Source organism: Varanus komodoensis, unplaced genomic scaffold (assembly GCF_004798865.1).
Source record: "Varanus komodoensis strain SLA01 unplaced genomic scaffold, ASM479886v1 scaffold19, whole genome shotgun sequence".
Taxonomy (NCBI): Eukaryota; Metazoa; Chordata; class Lepidosauria; order Squamata; family Varanidae; genus Varanus; species Varanus komodoensis.
Genome location: NW_025335550.1, coordinates 536,487 through 554,948, shown reverse-complemented (window position 1 = coordinate 554,948; position 18,462 = coordinate 536,487). Strand labels below are relative to the sequence as shown.

The 18,462-nt window shown below is 49.4% G+C and overlaps 1 protein-coding gene across 1 annotated transcript in view; it reads right to left on the bottom strand.

Moving 5' to 3' along the window:
• The window catches only part of LOC123022365 (neural-cadherin-like), a 91,845-nt gene that overhangs the window by 72,528 nt on the left and 855 nt on the right, over positions 1–18,462 (bottom strand). Inside the window, exon 2 of the mRNA XM_044428058.1 lies at positions 18,221–18,455. Coding sequence (XP_044283993.1) covers positions 18,221–18,455 — 235 coding nt within the window. The remainder of the gene's footprint in view (positions 1–18,220; positions 18,456–18,462) is intronic.

The following is an 18,462-nucleotide window of genomic DNA, read 5'->3' as shown; positions in this document are numbered from 1 at the left end:
AGCAAGCCAGCACAGCCAAGGTAAGAACTGATTAAAGTTTTGCTGGAGAGCTGGAAAGCAAAGAGAAACAAAATGGATGAAGCCAGAGAAGCAATCCACATTTTTCTATTAGGTTTCAGGCTCCAAAGAGGGGCGGGGGGGGGGGGAGTTTTTAAAAAAATCTTTTGCAGAGAAAAAAAGTTCTTTAAAAAAAACTTTAAAAAACAGCAGTCTGAATGCTTTCAAGCTCACCCGTGCTCACCTTTGATGTCTGAAGATAAATAAATATTCTGAATGCAACAGAAAGTATGTCTTTGCACACAACGGTCAGCAAAATTCCAGGGAATCCAGGACTGCCATTACAAACACCATGCAACCTATTTGGCCCTGGCTGGCTTCTCCCACTAGCACAATCAGCAAAGCAAACCAGAAAATGGAAAGCGAGCCTGTTGTGTCAGGTAGACATCCTGGTTTCTTGCCTCCAAACAAGCCAAGATTTGTAAGGCAATAGCAAACCTTGTTTGCAATCTTGGCTTTTAAAAGGAACAACAAGCCAGGATTCCCCAGTTTAGAAGACATGCTATACTCCCAATTTCTGGTGACACCAAGAATGCAAGAATAAGTTGCATACATAAGCATGCAGCTCTTTCCCAGTAAGCTAGGATTTTTTTGGAAGATGAAAAACAGCAGCGAAGAACAAGTGAAGCCATACCTTTTTGCTGGATGAACTGACAGCCAAAACAAAAAGTAATAAGAAAGCTTACATGCCCAGGCTGATGATCTGCCAATAAACAATGGTGCCATTTTGGAAAGAAAATTAGTATTGAGAGAAGCACTCTACCTGCATTTAGAACGAAAGCAATCCACTTGCGTGGAGCAGGAGCCCTGAAAGAGCATTCCGTGAGTTACATGTTACTGCTCCAAATTCTTAAAAGTAAAACAATGTACACTTGTCAATTCTAGAAATCTAGGCTGACAGTGACTGATTTTTGCTCTCAAGTTCTGTATGAGGCTCATTCATAAAACATAAACCCTTCTAAAGAAAGAAGACAGCTTGTGCTCTTTCTCAGACAGCTTACCTTATTCAGAGTAGGTAAAATAATATCACTTTGTCATGTCCCTGCTCCTTATTCGCTCATTTTGCATTCAAAATCTGAAGTGCCTGAAAATAAACTAGAAGCTAAAAACAAATGGGGAAAAGAAGCATTGCAAGCCAGGGTGAGATCTGAGCTCAGAGTATCCAGCCTTCAGGATGGAGCCAATGAAACCGGTCCAGTACTTTTGCGCAAGCTCCATTTAGGACAGCAAAGGAGAGCAGCTAGCTTAAGATCAAAGGAATTACCAGGTCAGACCATGGGTCGGTTTCGTCCAGTGTTGCCCATACTGACTGGCAGCAGCTCACCAGAGTTTTAGACAAAGTGCCTTTCCAATCACCTCCTGTTTGATCTTTTCCACCGAGATGCCCAGAGTGAATCCACGGCCTTCGGGAATGGGCTGCCGGCAACCCCGGGCAGCAGCCTGCCCCTGGCCTGGTTTCCTGGGCCCTCAGGCTAACTTCAAAGGCCCTTTCAAAGGATCAGTTCAGGCTTCTGACAAGGGAGCAAGTTCATCCTCCTGAGTCTTCGGGAAGCCCCCAAGAGGGGAGGAAGCAGGGGGCAAAGCATGGGAGGGAGAAGAGCAAAGAGGCGGCAGTAAACGGGGACAGGAAAGAAGGGTTGGAAGAGAAAGGCAGTGGCAGAAACAGTGGTGGGGGTGGGGGGGGGAGAGAGAGGGAGAAGAAGAGTGAAAGAGAGAGAGAGGAGGAGCTAGCACCCACATGTGGCTTCGGTTGCACCCACAGGGAGACCAGGTGTCCTGCTTTACAGAGGACAGTCCTCTGTTTTGGAGAGCAGGCAGAGAACAGCCTATTATTTGAAGGTGTCTCCTTTAGGAAGACGCGTCCAGCCCAAATCTGGTTTAAGAGCAATAATCAAAGGAGCAGCTGGGACCTTGGAGCAGCTTCCCGTCCCCATTAAGCCCCTGGCCAGCAGACCGAGCTGCAGGAGCCCGTGGTCGCAGCCCCTCCACGAGGGGGAGACCTCCTGCACTGCCACTGCAAGGGTGGCCATCATTTCCAAAGCGGCACTTGGCTCGCAGGGCCAGTGTGAGGACAAAACGGAGGGCAGCAGCAGGGGCGTGTGGATGGCCTTGAGCTGCAACAACAGAATAACAGATACAAAGAAAGGGGGGTGCATCCTCTCTTTCGGGGGACGCAACCCCTCCTTTTGGCAGTGCATAAGTGCTGACTCAGCCCAAGGCAGATTATGCCCGAGGGGATGCAGAGGAAGAAAAGGTCCTGGGGGCAAAGCCGCTGCTCCAGCACCGCATGCTGGACCATCTCCTGGGTCTGTTAACGTGCTGCCGCACTTGGACCTGTGGGCCAGAGGCGGAGGCAACCTGCATCCCACAGATATTTTGGACTCCAGCCCCCATGAGCCCCAGCCAGCATGGCCAACTGGAAGGCACCCAGGCACCAATCTGCCTCTCCCTGAGATGTTCTGCCTGTCTTTCATGTGAGGAGATAACTATGCCTGAGTTACTGATTTTTTAAAATATACTGTATATATATCACAACAAACATTTTTAAGAGCTATTCCATTTCCACAAACTGGCTTAAATTAAATTCCATAGCCTCCACTGCTTGCATGTATCCAAAAGCAAGGTTGCTGGACTTGCTGAATCTTACCCCTCAAGTGGACACTCACGGATGTAAATTACTGAAAGGTCAGAGACAACGTTAGTATGTATTAATTTAATGGACATCCTCCCTTTCTGTTTTAAAGTGACACTCAACGTGGCTTCCAATTTCTACTAAAATGATATCAGAATCCAGTAGTCACCTTCAAAATGCAAAAGAAGAGACAGGTCACGGCCGATAAAACAGATATAAAATCATGAGATCAGAGGAAAAAAGATTAACAAGACTGTTTAGCTAAACGTTTGGCTCTTGTCGCTTGTTGAACAGCTGTGTTCCGAAGGAAGGCAAAAGTCAAAACATTTAACTAACCCAGATTCCCTCAGCCTGGTACTCTCCAGATGTGTCAGCGTGCACCTCATATTGGCCATGTTGGTTGGGGACGCTGGGAGTCATCTTCCAAAACATCTGTGGAACATCAGCTCAGTGAGGGCTGAACCAAGCAGTCTGAAACTGTTTCCTTTCATACAGGTTGGATTTTAGTGTTTGACACAATCCTTCTAGAATCCAGAGCCTATCCCTCCCACAGGAGTTCACTGTTTTCAAGATGGGTATTACAGAAAATCTGGCATCCACAGAGTGTTTAATCGGCTAATGGAGCTCCCTGCCATGAGACGTGATGTGGAAGCCAGCGAGCTCAGACATCTTTAAAAGGAGACGAGGCACATTTGTGGGGCATCAGTGGCTAGCCGCTCTGTGCAAGCGGATCCAGGCGGACCACCCATGGCGAGTGGAAGGACGGTTGCGGGGGCAGAAAGCCACAGAGGGTGCGGGGCTGGCGAGTGCTTTGCCCTGAGTGGCACCTGCGTGAAGATTCACCAGCTGGACACAAGCTGTGGGCGTGCGCTCAGAGTAGTGAGCTCTTAGCCGTCAGTGAGCAGGTTCGTCCTCCCAAAGCCAAGGCTGCTGAGCTGGAGGAGCAGGAAGAGGCAGAGTGGCTGGCCGAGGAGACCCTCGGGGACCACGCAGCAGGGACCCAACTGCTGGGTGACAGCTCCTCTGCTCTCATGAAAAAGGGGGGTCTCGGGGAAGGAAGGCAGCATGATGAGGGAAGCGATTGCCTAGAGGAGACCCACTCCCTGCGAAGTGGGCCATGGTGCTCTCACACTAAGGACAGTTGAACGACGGAAGTCCTTGCCAATGGCTGCCAATTCGGATGCCTTCAAAGGGGGACTGGACCAGTTCGTGGAGGAGAAGACTGTCGATGGCGACCAGTCCTGATGACCTGCATTTCCTCCAAGGTCAGAGGCAGCATGGTGGAGCACACCAGTTGCTGAGGAGCTTGGGCAAGAGGAGCCACTGTGCTTAGTGCCTGAGGAATCCTATGGACAACTGCTTGGCCACTGTGCGAATGCAGTGCAGGGGTAGATGGACCACCTGCCCAAGCTATGTCATTGTCATTGCTATGATGCATTTATACGCCGTTTTCCTTCCCCTTCCTCTTGCAAGAAACCCATGGAGGCTTACAAGATTCTCCTCCAGTGTAGGAAAGAGAAAGCTGGACCAGACAGACCTTTGCTCCAACTCCCAGGGATCTTCTTCTACATTCTTGGCTTCCTTCCACCATCACCACTCCAACGCACACCCTTCACTGGCACTGCCAGAACATTTCAGCTAGAACAACCTCACCTCTACATTTTTGCACATACACAAGCTTGTTTATTCATGAAGGCAAAGAACAAGCCCCAGATGTTTTCTAAAACGTGCTCTCCATTCAGACAAGGCACTGCTGAGGGCCATGCCCCAGATGAACCAAGGATGCACCCTAGAACACGGCCCAGAAACTTCAGCCATGTTCTGGGGCCTCCCTGACAGACGTGCAGTGGTTTGTCAGCAGATGGGTCCCTGGGACAGAGCGATCCAACAAGAGCCACCTCAAAACCGCAGATGCTTTCCTTGCTGCTGTTGGTCACAATGCTGAAACTCTGCCTCCCCGAAGCCTGGTCTCCTCAAGATACACCAGACTGCATCTGACTGAGAGATGGTGGAAGCGCTGGGCCAACACATCTGGAGCACACCAAGTCGGAGAAGGCTGAGCGACAGATCTATGAGGCGTGTTTCTCCCATCTGCTTTGCTGCCACCAGGTGCCTTGTGCTGGCCAGAAAGGGATTGCATGATCCCTACAGAATATTCAGCCTTCCAGGCGTGCCTGGCTGGTGGATGTGCCGTGCTCATGACTGCACCTGCACAGGTGGGTTCAAAGAACTGTGAATACAAAAATGGGGGCAATACAATAGCCACGGGCAGGTGAGAAAACCAGGAGAAGAAGGGCCAGGAATAGCACTGCAGGCAACAGACTGTAGAGGGAAATGAAGAGGGTAGGAGGTAAGCGGGCGTGCGAAACAACAGGTGAGTCTCTTGCCGAGTCTTATTAAGACTGACAAATTCATTGGGCATGAGTGTTCGCAGACTGCACTCCACTTCATTCAGCTCATGAAGTCCATGAAAGCTTGTGCTTCAATAAGCCAGAATTATTTCTTCCCTTTCTAGAACAGTTACCATTCTAGAACACCTGCCAAAGTTATTTTCAAGGTTTTCTCAAAAAGTACTAACACTCAAGTGTTTGGCAAACCTCATCTTTCAGGGTATGTGCACACCAGAACCTTGCTTGAAATATACCAGCAGTTTTCATCTGGGAAGCACGAAGGCACATAGTTTGCTTATTAAAGATCAAGTTCCCCTGTAACTCAGTGCAGGGCTAATATTCTAAGGGGGTTAGAGCAAAAGGACTGTGTTCCAGGACAACTGGGAAGAAGGAAAAAAAAGAAGGCAGGGGACAGCTAGCTGTTCAGGTGATGCTTATGGATTAAACATTCACTCTGCATTTTTCCAGCGATTACACATGTTTCTGAACACCCGACCCTGCCTCTTCTACTCCTCTGGAATATATATTCACTAAGCAGTGTTAAAGACGAAAAAACCCCACCAGGCAGTGATTTTTTCCATCAGAAGAGGACAACCGGTAAGGCCTCCTGGAAAGAGTTAAGCCTTACAGATAGCCAAACCCATTTGCACAGCAGAAGCCTTCACCCCACCTGAAATGGGAACACTCACGTAATTTAACATGTCCCGAAATTGCAAGCATTCTTGACGAGAAGTGCAACAGCCAGCCATTAAATATTAAACCCCTGGAACAGGTTGCCAGCAAGTATCCATCAGCCCCCAACGCAACAGCCTTTCCAGAAGGCTTGGAGCACCCGCTCGTCCATGCTGGCCTTCCCAGATTGTGCGTGCGCTTTTATGAAACGTTATCAGCCTGTTTCACTGCTGTGGACCACCTTGGGTGGGGGGGCTCCTGCCCTGAAGGCACCCTAGGGATATTTCAGGAAAATAAATATGTTGGCAGGCATTTGGTGCGCAGGCAGAGCCTGCTGAGGAGCGTAAGATCATTCCATTTAGTTGCATGCAGAAAGGGTTACAACCTCGTAGCTCGCCATTGAAAGCACTTGCCTGAATGTGCTGTAAAGCCATCCTTGCTCAGGAAATCACATACACCAGCAGATGACTCCGAATTAAAACGAGCACTAAAGGATCCTTCCTATTTTCTACCTGCCACATACTTTAAAAAAAAAAAAAATCTAATTTCTGTATCCCTTTCAAATAGGAGGGAGACGAGGAGTCTGCAAATCTTGACAATCTTCCTTGGCCTAAATCTGCAAATCTCAACACACCTGGAGGTGGTGCAAATCATTTAACAGACATGACAAAGTATCATTTGAGACTGAAGGAAGAAAGCAAACAAGGATAAACTGCCTTCCGACTAGTTACCATATTTTTCGCTCTCTAAGATGCACTTTTTCCCCCCTCAAAAGGGGAAATGTCTGTGCGTCTTATAGAGCAAATGTGTGTGTGCCCGACACCCGGGATGCTGCCGGCCGCCTGCACCACGTGGCACCACCTGGCCAGCACGCGCTCGGCGCACCCTGCTCCGCCCCCCCCCCACGCAGGTGAGAGCTGTGCCGCTCAGGGGGAGGCGTGCGGAGGAGGAGGAGCCGCGGGCTTTAACCCGCCGGCCGCACGAAGAGACGGACTGCTCACCCCCCACTGCCTGGGAAGACCTGCCGCTGCCGCGCCGCCCGGAAGACCACCACCGGCACGCTGCCGGCCCCACGTGGCACCACCTGGCCGGCACGCGCTAGGTGTGCCCTGCTCCGCCCCCCTCCTCCGGCGCAGGTGAGAGTTGTTAATCACAGGTCGGTGTGTGTTTTCAAATGGCAACCCATCTTTTAATGAAGCCCATGGGGAACTGATGGGGAATGTGCCTGTGATTATCAGGAAGCTTTCCATGGATCAGTTATCTGTTAGTTGATGAGACACTTTTTATTTAGGATCAGTGGATATTTGAACAGCATTACCTTCGTGTATGAAGTTTATTCTTCAAAGGCTACTCAGTCCGCTGTGTGTTTGATTTACCGTACAATATCTCGTTTTTTGTCAGAAGTTTTCTTCTATTATTTATTAGTAGGGCAGCGTGGACATTACTGGCTTTTTTAGATTTGTTATTGAATTGTCCGCAGCAACTCTTGTATAACTGGGGTAGATTGTGGATTCCTTCAATAATTCCACTACTGACTAAGAAAGTGATGTCAGTGATTGTGAGCAACAGAGCTTCATCAATTCTGACTCTAGTGATGATGAGTTCTATGGGTTCAACGAAAACTAGAAGAGTACTCGAACTTAAAGTCTCTCTTTTGTTAATGACAGTGATGATGGTTCTCAATGCCACTGTTGACTGCTGTTCACTTTACAAGGTTGAAATATGGTATTACTGTACTCTGTTATAGTTTATTAAATAGTTTAGTAAACCATTTGATTCAGAATATTTTTTTTCTTGTTTTCCTCCTCTAAAAACTAGGTGCGTCTTATGGTTAGGTGCGTCTTATAGAGCGAAAAATACGGTAATAGCCTTTTCGAGTGAAGTGAACATTGTGCTGGACCCACAACACACCCTCCAACTTGAAATGTTGCAAACCTGCTTTACGAATCAGACAGACTTCATCCATATGCTATGCAATTTACATCTGTCACCAGATTAACAGATTTGTGCTGAAATGCAGTTAGATCTGGAGGAAAGGAAGGGGAGGGAACTGATGACTTCTGCAGAAATTAAATGTTTGTAAGAAGAAGAAAAAACTGCCAGCAGGTCTAAACAGCTTTGGTGCTCAAATGCTAGCAGTCAAACATGTTTGTAATCTGTCTGCCTGTCACAGAGATGCCGCTGTAAATCTCCAGCATGCATAAAACACTAAAACGGCAGAGAGCCAGCCCTGCTTTCTCAGCTCTCCTCCTCTATATTCACAAGCTGAACACAGGGAGGGAGACGCATTTTGGTGTCCCAAAGTAAGCCAACACTTATTCCGTACTGTGTTCCTGTGATAGGTGGATTCCCGGTTAATAGTCCAGCATTGCTGCTTGATGTTTTGCTGGGGAATCTTGGCAGCTACAAACCATTCTCCTGTGATCTGAACATGATACGCACCCTGGCTTAGTAAAAGCAACACCATGCCAGTTCAGAAAACGAGGACAGAGGCAGCATAAAAGTTTACATCGTTGAAGCAAAGCTGGGAATGTGATGAAACTGATCCCATTTTGTTGTAATTGTAAACAATATAATTGTATTTTGTCAAATGTTGTAATCCACTAAGAGAGTCTTCAGACTAGTTGTAGTGGAATAGAAGTCTGATAGACAGACAGACAGACATGAGTGTGATGCAGGGGATGGAGGGAAAGTTTCCCTTCCAGGGAGGAGCAGCACCAAAGTTTTGCTTGACAATTTGCTGTCTGCTGTAGAAGGGGCTGGTTCCTCCACGCTCATCCAGCCACAATGCTCTTTCTACCTGTATAAACGTCAATACGGTAAATATTACTGAGTCAAGATACACATGTTCTCTGGCGTTTCTCCCTGCAAAGTGACAGTCACTGTTGTAGCATCGTCCCATAATTTCTCAGAAGGAATTAGAAAGCCTTGCAAAGAGAAAGAACTACTTTCTTTTGGTCCAGAGAGCAACCAAAGGCTTTGCTTGCATTTTTTGTAGTGCCGGCTCAGACCAGCATCACTGCATGAGGACAGCCAAAGCGGCACGAGGACCAGCCCCTGCCTGCCTTGTTTGTTTGAAACATTTATATGCTGTCCTTCACTATCGTGTCTCAGGACGGCTTACAAGATTAAAACCAATAGTCATAAAAACTATCAATAAAACACTACAATAAAATTACTATAAACCAATACAGATAAATCAAATCAAATCTGCAAACCCTGACCCACCCTTTCGTGGTGGTGGCAGTGCCAAAAGATCAGTTGGCAAGCTGCTGCAGAATTTCAACAGCAAACCGCAACAGTGGCCTAAAAGGTTCAAACTGGTATTTAAAACAAAGGGGGATCCTTGTCTGAAGGCAGAATTGTGTTGCTTTCCACCAAAATTAGGCAGCAAACCACACCCTGTTTTGATGCTGATGAAATCTGGCTGCACCTTGCAGAGATGAGGCCCCCAAGGAATTGGAACTGGCACCAGGCGCCCCCCAAAGTTTCTAAGCCCTGCTCAGAATATCACCTGAGAGAGCCAAACTATTCTCCTCTTGCACCTTCGTGAGCCCCTGAACTCAGAGGCTTGTGTTCCTCCTGTGCAGGTGGGGAGGAGCAGCAGGGGCACCTTTACCTCTCTGTCCCCTTGCCTGGCATCCTTGGCTGGATGGGCTCTTTTGCTACATCTTTTTCTGCCCCTCCACAACATGTTCCACGCCTCAGAAGGTCCAGAGGGATGCTGGCTTTTCTAACCCTAACCCTACCTGGGGGGCCACCCTAGCCCTCCTCTGGGCATGCATGACCCATGCCAAAGGGCAGATTGCTAAAATGCTGGATTCCGGGGTGTTTTTCTGCTCCTCTCATCCTCTTCTCACAAGGGTGCAAGCCACAGTGCGCTGTGCCCTAAGTCCTCAAGGGCTTGGAAGCATGTGAACAGCTGGCGTAAGACAAGACCAGAATTAGGATCATAAGGAAGTCCTGCAGTGCTGGGTGGAAGACCCGAAGGTGGAAGCCGACGCCACTGGGGGAGGGAGCTGGTGACTAGGACCTGCCGCACCGAGAATGCCTTCCTTCTCCGCTCAGCGGCACGGGGCTTGTTCTGCAAGCGGGACGCCGCCAGTGACCTTCCAGGTGATCCCAGCCGCCAGGGCCAGTTGCTGCTGGAGACCCTGGAGAACCGCTGCCAGGAGTGCCCCAACATGTCTTTGGTGAGTGCAGGGTCTTCAAGAACACCGTTCCTGAGCATAAGCTTATAGCCTACTAGAGAAATGCAAGAGGAGGGAAAGAGGAGTCGTGCAACGCTGTGATTTAAATGTTTGGCTGGGCCTCATGAGAACCAGGTTCTAGTCCCCACTTTGCCAAGAGCCTCACTAGGTGACTTTGGGCCAGTCACTGACTGTCAGCCTAACCTACCTCACAGGGCTGTTGTGGGGAGAAAAGAAAGAAAGCGCATGTAAGCCCCCTCGGGTTCCTTACAAAGAAAGAAATGCAGGATATCCGTGTGGTTGTCATAACAAACAAAGCAATTTCAGGCCCTAATTCCTCATCCTTGCATAAATGCTTGGTGACCAGGAAGAAGCAGCACCTGGCAAGACGGAGCTAGGAAAGCAGGAATCGCGCGGCCGTCACTCCCGCCTGATCGGCCAGCTTGGGCCACGCAGTCGCGCCTCTGCTGGCTATTTGACTGCATCCGAAGGGCTTCCCTGGGACTGCTCTCATGGGGAGCTGCACATGCGCCACCCTGACAGGCAACTGGACAAAAGGGGGCTTTTCTGTGAGAGGCTTCTGCTTCCAGTTTCTTCATGGGACTAAAATGCATAACCCTTTACACTGGTTTTCCTGAAGGATTCTTCTTTCTCTGCCCTTCCATATGTTCCATCACACAACCACTAGGTGGCGTGCTGATAAAGCAGAGCTGTGTGAATGCACCAGGAGTTCATATTGCAACTCACAGAAATGCCAGCCTTTCTGCATTAGGGGAAAGTGACCCCCGCCACACACACACACACACACACACACACACACACACACACTATACTGGTTGCAAAGCACAAAAGCAGCCCTGGAGGATGAGTGTGGAGACAATGTGCAAAACCCCCGCAAGCTTCCGTGAGTGAGAAATCATGAGTGCGCAATCCATGTTCTCACAGATCCTGGCTCTCCCAGATGCGGCCGCATCAACTGACCCTCCCAGTCTCCAAGTCTTAAGTCAATCCTTAACTATCCACTTTGGCCCACACGAGATTCCACCCCCCCTGCCGCCCAGTCACCGCAGGTCACACACCTGCGCACCTAGCAAGCGACCCTGGCCTCGGATAAAACTTGCGGGCTCTTGTCTTTGCCAAAACAGAGGCACAATGTGACAAAGTGTTCAAATACTCAAAAGAGCTGCCTCTCTCCACAGTATCCACACAGCTTAAGCGATAAAAATATGTGCAGGAATAAAATATAACACAATCGGCGTTACCTACCTGAAGAACTTGCTAAGCATCACCCAAAGCAAATCCCTTGATAAGAAAAGGAAAAGGGAGGGGGGGGGAAGTGAACGAAAAGGGATTACAAAGCTAATGCCAAGGGATGAAGGAAGGTCAGAGAAGCCCGAGATGACAGAGGATTAGAGGAGAAAGGATCTTTCATGCATTCTACCCAAACATTAATGGAAATCTGGCTCCTTCTTAAAATTAAATGTCAGAGTAAAGTTAAAAACATTAATGCTCATTCCACAGCTAAAATCCCTTTCACTTTCCTTATGTGGGAAAACTGAATAGTGCCAATCAAACATTGACAACAACTTACGCAGGTGCAAACAAGTTGGCAGTGCATGTTTTTAATACCAGACACGATCGTGCAAAAATACATCATCTGGTGATGAGAAAAAGGAGAGCTGGGCAGCAGTGGGCAGCTGGGCAAGCCAATAGCTAGAAGGGGGCCTGTGAGCCAGCAAGTTCTCAAGTCAAACTTCAGCCCAGCCACTGGTTGACCAGGAAGCCAGTGGCTCCCTTGACTCAGCACTGGAATTTGCAATGTTCCGGGGGAATAATATTGGCCTTGCAAGGCTGCTGCCAGGATTGCTGCAATAACACGGTCAATGCAGCACTTGACAAGTGGAATAGAAATGTTAGTTTCTGGCAGATTTGGCAATGGCTGCCCACGGAATATGACGCGAGTGCTGCTCAATCAATCCAAAGCACCAGCTCCATGCCCCCTAAAAGCAAACTGACAGACAGACCCAAGGAAGTGAAGGCAACCGGTCTTCCCTATTATGGTTTCCCAGCTTGTGCTTGAAAATGGAGTCAGAATGACTGGCAGCCATTGACGGAACCATCTTCCACTCCTCTCTCTTTTGATGCTAGTAGCCCTTGTAGCCTTGCTAAAGCCACCTGACTCCACAGCCAGCACCAGGCCTTATGACAGCAGAAGTTAACCAGGTACTGCCTGAACAGGTGCGCTTTGCACGCGCTGGCCAAGGGCTCCGGCTCCTGCTTCTTTGCCAGTTCTGAATCCCTCACCACCAATCGGCCATCAGACAGCCCTGGATTCTACTGTGGCAGCCTGTGAAGAAAGACTCCCCTTCTCTCTTTCGCAGGACTAAGGCAGCTGTCAAAACTAAGGCCTCCCCACCGTCTTCCAGAACCTGGTGCCCTCCCGGTGAGTTGGATGACACCCTCTCTGGCCAGCAGAGCCACTGCGAGCAAGCAGGCTAAGACCTGATCTGCCACGGCTTCGTTTGTGAACCACCGGCAGCACCTGGGCAGCACCAGGCTGGGGAAAGGACCATTCTGACCTTTTAATGGGTTACAACCGGATCAAGTCCCTGAAGAAATTTTGTCTGGTTTCTGGTGGTCCCTACCAAACTTCAAACAAATGGGAATATGCAGGACACTTTCACTTACAAAGTACCTTTTTAATTTATAAAAAAGAGGAAGAGAAAGACACTGGTATCACACCGTGGTTTGTATCTGATCTGTAGCTCATTCTGTAAGTCTTTCTTTTTCTAGTGTCCTTTTAATTCATGCAGCAATTTTCTTTGTTGGCCACAAAACAACTGGCTGAAGGCCACAGGATATGCCGTGCACTAACTCTGGAATCAACCTGGGGTTTTCCCTCTGTAATGCGCTCTTCTTTCTCTGTAGGAGCTACTGCACATGCCACACAGAACTGGCAAAAAAACCTGCTAAAGAAAATGGATTTTCTCTGGAGAAAAACAGGACTGCAGATTAGAGTCATTTCAAGAAGCTTAAAGCCACGTGTTGGATAAGACTGTGGGGAAATAAAGATGGCAAGACCGAAGCCACCACTAGAAAGATATCTTTCTGACAACATTGAAGTTTCCCTCCAGTAATCTTTGGGGTGAAAGAATGGCAAGCAAGACATAAGGATATGCTGCTCTGCATTGTATTAAGTAAAAATTGGAGCACATTCCAGGAAGGCAGAATCCCAGCTGAATAAATCGTCTCATTCAAAGAACAGTCCCCAATACTTTGAAAACATCCAACTTAAAAAGATTTCTATACAACTGAGGAGCTGTTTTCCTTTGAAGTGTTTAGAATTTGTTCTCTAATGCAACAAATGGGAAAAACATGTAACTCTATAAATATAGCCCCCAACAAAAGATGCATGTTGTGTTTTGGGGAAGGCCATCAGTAGGGGGTGGGCAGGAGAATGAAAACAGCTGGGTCCAAGACGAAAACAGGGCAGAGTTCAGCTGTGAAATTAAAAGAAACTGACAGAAAAACCAGTCACCGCTCAGAATGAGACCAGAGAAAAGGAAAGGGAGCAATGTGTGCAACACCAAAGCAACGGAGACCCTCACCAGCATAGCAAAGAATAAAAGCTATAAACCTAAAGTTATATTTTTTATTGATTTAAAATCTCTCTATACCGTCCCTTCACAGACATCTTGGGATGGTTTACAACAGATTAATAAAACAGAATAAAAATAGAAATAAGAGGAGCAGTTGCACAGCATCCGACGTTAAATATGAAGCCACCAATTAAAACAGGTTAGCAATTAAAATATTGGGAGAATAAAAAGGTTCTCACCTGATGCCAAAAGGAAAGAAGTTACTCAAGCACACTGAGAGGATGAAAGTTATAAACTCAAAGGATGCATGTGAAAGATAAAAGGTAAATACCCATCCTTGTAATCAAGCCCAAATGATTTTTGGAAGGAATCGTGCTAGTGCTATTACCTAAGTTTGAGAAGACATGCCAGAATATGATGTGGTCCAGTCTGCATTAATCAGGGACTGGGCAACATTCCCTTCTTCGCCAGTTCAGCATTCCTGTTCAGCCTTCCCAGGGCTCCGAAGGGGAGCGTCCTGGGCCCCAAGGATTCTAGGAGGGGTGCTTTGCCAGGCATCCTGTGCAAAGCCGTTTTCCCAGGGACCCTGGCGTCTGAAATGCTGCTGCTTCTGCTGCCAAGGGAAGGGGGGAGAGGCAAGCGGGAGGCCTCCCCTGGAAGGCATGAGCAAGACCACCAAGGAATGGGAAAGGAAGGAGACAGCAAGGCCAGATACCGGAGCTCCAAGGAAGAGGGTGTGGGGGCTTGAAAAGCCAGCTGTGAGGTGGCCTGAAAAGCTCTTTGTTTTGTAACTGGTTTTAAAAAGACCAGCTCTGCCCACTGAAACCATCATCTTGGGCCTTTCTCCATATGCCCCACCAGGTGGTGGCAAAGGGAAAGAAATGCTTTTCAGTGATGCTTCTTGACTTTGGCCTTCTCTCCTGACAGATGTCTAGTTCATAAAAGGGCCAGGCAGAATCATTTCTGTTTTCAAAGGTTTTAAGAAACGCCAATGGTGGTATTTTCAACTCTGACTGCCACCCTGTAAACACTTGACTTGGAAGTAAAGGCCCAGGGCTTACCCAACTCTTTCCTCCAACACCTCACCATCCCTAGCACGTGCTGACTGAAATATCTGGATCACTCTACCTATTGGCAGAGCTGGCCCTGCTTGAGCAGCAGATTCCAAGATACCGCTCTTGGATCACCATTAAAGAGGAGCAAACTGCCAAATATTTTTAGGGCCACGTATGTTGGCCACCAAGAAGGCTGTCATTTAGCAGAAAATCCAAATGGCCTTAAGCTCTCTCCCTTTTAGAAATGGGTATGCAAAATTCCCCACTTGATCAATCCTCCAAGGACAGCAGGTGCAAGCTCTGTATGAACTACATTACACCCTGTCTCGTCTTTCTTGAAAGTCAACAGCCTCCTGCCAAAATGGTCTCGAGGATTGTCTTTAGGAAGGCTGTTCATTCCCAGACCTCCTTCCTCAGCTGTACTGCAAGGATGCGGATCCTTTGCTGAATGCGAAAATGCATTACGAAGAAGCTCTCGGGTGCCACATTCAGGCAACGGAGTCAAACACAATAAGGGTAGAGCCAAAAACACCAGCATACTGGAACTTAACAGAGCAATCCTATGATTGTTTAGACAGAAAAAAATCCTCCAACTCTCAGCATTTCCCAACCACCAAATGATTGGTGGGCAGGGATGGGAACAGGGAAAGAGACTTGCCCCTCTGGGAAACCCTGGAGGGCAGATTGGAAGACCCCTGATTGGGGCAAATTCGGCCCCAAGCCCGAGGTTCTCCATCTTATTTCCAGGTGACAGCAACACTGAATTCAGAAATGATAAGGGGAGGATAGGAGATCCACCAGTGCAGGCAACCAGCACGGAAAGAAAGCCTCTTAATTTTCTTCTGTGGGGGAAGAGGCACACCAGTAATTCTGTGTGCTTCTTTTCAATGCTGTGTGGCGTATTTTATCGACAGAGACACACACATGCACACACATCTTCACTCCAAGGAAAGTCTCAACATGCACAATGATGCTGCAGGCTAGAATGCAATATATTATATACTGCTATATATACGTCTTTTGTGCAAAATGGATCCCACGCTAGAATGCAATATATCAAAAACTCAACATTACAAATAAAAAACACACTAAAATCAGCCATGATACAATCAATAAAATGAGGAGGAAATGAGTAATAGAAGCAGAAGCCATCTGGTCTGTTTAAAAGCCCTTAATGTGTGGCTTAGGGTTCAGGTGGTGTCACAGGATTGTGAACAAAGACTCACCTGTTCTCAGAGGAACCCTCCTTAGAGAAGGTGAGTTTGCAAGGTGCCACAGGTGACCAGGGGTCCTGTGTTAGTGATGGTCTGTAAATACAGAACATGAGGCTGACACTTCTTCCAGGTTTGGAAGACTCTAGCCTGGTGATGGAAGAGGGTCATGTGGCCACGCACCGTTTAGATATTGCACAGAAATCCTCTGTTCCCACCACACTCACAGACTAACAATGAGGGTCAGACAATGACACTGCACCCTCTTGGACCCTGTGGAAGTTTTTCGGGAAGAGCTTGCAACCTCATGAAGTAGCATCTCACATTATCTGCTTAGGTCCAGACTGCTGACCCACAACTGATGAGAGCTGAACCTGCAAGGAAGTAGTTACCATGATCCCCTGCAAGTTGGGGGCTAATGGGAGTTGCAGTCCACCCCTCTGGAAGGCACCAGGGGCCTTAATGTCACCAAATTCCCTTCAGACCAATGGGCTCAGCACAGGGAGATGGTGGCTGCTCCACGGCTCGAAAGAGGCAGCAGTGCTGAACTGGCCCGCCCAGCCTCCAACGAAGCCGCGGTCCAGAACCAGCTCTGCCTCAGTCCCGTGGCACCTGCTAAAAGATGACAACGGGCTGGTGCGTCTTACTTTCTCAGCGTGCCTTCTGCTTCCCACATCACTGGGGCGACCCAGGGAAGGATGCATGATGGGATTGCTCTTCTCCCAAGGCCAAAGCAGCATGCCATGGAAGGAGCCTCCACACATGCCAGAAATGGGTGAAGCAGACTCCTGAACACCCACCATGACCGAATAGCAAGGGCATAAACGGGGAATTCTTCTTAGAGTTGTATCTACACAAAAGGTTTAACATCCCTACCTCTTCTTTCCCCAACCTGGTGCCTTCCAGATGACCACTCTCAGCAGCCACCCACCAGCCACATTAGGTGGGGGATGCTGGAAACTGTAGTCCCAAAGAACTGGGGGCTCACTGTTGGGAAAAACTGCTCCACACTATTCAGGAATTGATGTCATGGTTAGAAGTGGAGAAGGGCAGCCTGTTTTCTCCTTCAGGGGCCCTGTTCTTTGCAGGTAACTTGTCCTCCAGGGGGCACAACCACCCCAGGGAAGACCATCCCATAGCCTCCTTTCTCACACCCAGCAGGGAAGGAGCCCTTCTGCAGGCAGGTGCAGGAGCTCTGCGGTGCTCAAGGGCCTGGGCACCCCCGCCCGGTCCCTTCCCCCCTGCCCTGGGCACAGGCCGGCTGTGGGGCAGACCTGCCTGCCAGGAGAGGCATCTGGGTGGCCTGCCTCTAGTGCAGAGTGTCAGACTGTGGAAATGGAAATGCAAATCCTTATTCTGCCGTGTGGGTGATCCCAAACCAGTTACTGAATCACAGCATAACCTACCTCGCAGGGCTGCTGTGAGGGGGATCGGGGGAACCCCTTCGGCCAGCTAGTCTCCTTGGAGGAAAGGCAGGATTTCAGCATGAGTGATCCGCTGGCACAGCCATTGCGCATGGACAGGGCAAGGGCTCCCTTGCAACAGAATTCCCAGCCTCTTAAATTTCCCGTGACTTTTTGGGGGTGGACATCCGGCAGCTCAGCAAATGCACACTTGCAGCAGAAAGGCGTTCCAGGTGGCCTGACTTCCCTGCCGGATGCCTCAGCCAAACCAATGCCAACTTCTCTGTGATGCTGCTTGGGAGTGTGAAAAAGACATTTCAGAGGGAAACGTGGTACGTCGAGCCTGCTGGTTTTGAAGTTTCGGGACAGGCTACATTCTGTGTTCAAGTTTGGAACATGCTACAAACATCCTTCCAGATCCTACAAGCAAGCTAGAGTTCACTCTGCAGCACACAAAGTCTGACCCATTTTTGTCCAAGTGGGGTGGGTTCCTTAGACATTACCCTAAACACCCCTCTGTTGCAGCTACTCTTCCACAGGCAAGAGGCAAAGCTTACCCCGCTTCCCTGCCGTGTCTAAGCCAAGGGTAAGGTTGCGCCTATGAGCAGACATCCTTAGTGCAGCCATCCCAAGGTCACTGCCCCCCTTCCCTAGGATAAATTGCCTGGGACCTAGACCGTCCGAGTCGCGCGCAGAGGAACCCGCCACAGAGAGAGGCTGGGCTCCCTGGGATTCTGTTCTGTGCAGGAGGGGAGCTGGCTGAAAATGGGGCATAGAAATAAGCAAGCCATTTTAAGCGGCGCTGGCTTGACTGGCTGCTGGTTTTTCTGCCTTTCCACCGCCGTTGCTTCTCATCGCGCCGCGTGCATTGCGCGGCCTTGGGAGACGGCTGGCTCCCCGCCCACCCCGTCGGCATCACGTGAAGAAAAGGCCACAACTCCCGCAACAAGCAAGCAAAGAAACTTTCGCCCGCCGAGCAGCCGGGGGCCGGGCGAGCGGCGCCCTCCTTACCTGCTCTCTCCTGCACCCGGCAGACGATCTCCCAGCGGGCCGCCGCCTCCCTGTCCAGGCCGCGGGCCAGGGTGACCTCGCCGGTGTCCCGGTCCACGCGCACGGGGGCCTCGCCGGGCGGCGGCGAGGCGAGCTCGAAGCGCGGCGCGGCGACGCGCGTGGCGGGGCCCAGCGTGGCCAGCAGGGTGCCGGGCCGCGCGTCCTCGGGCAGGACCAGCGCCAGCGGCGGCTCCGGCTGCAGC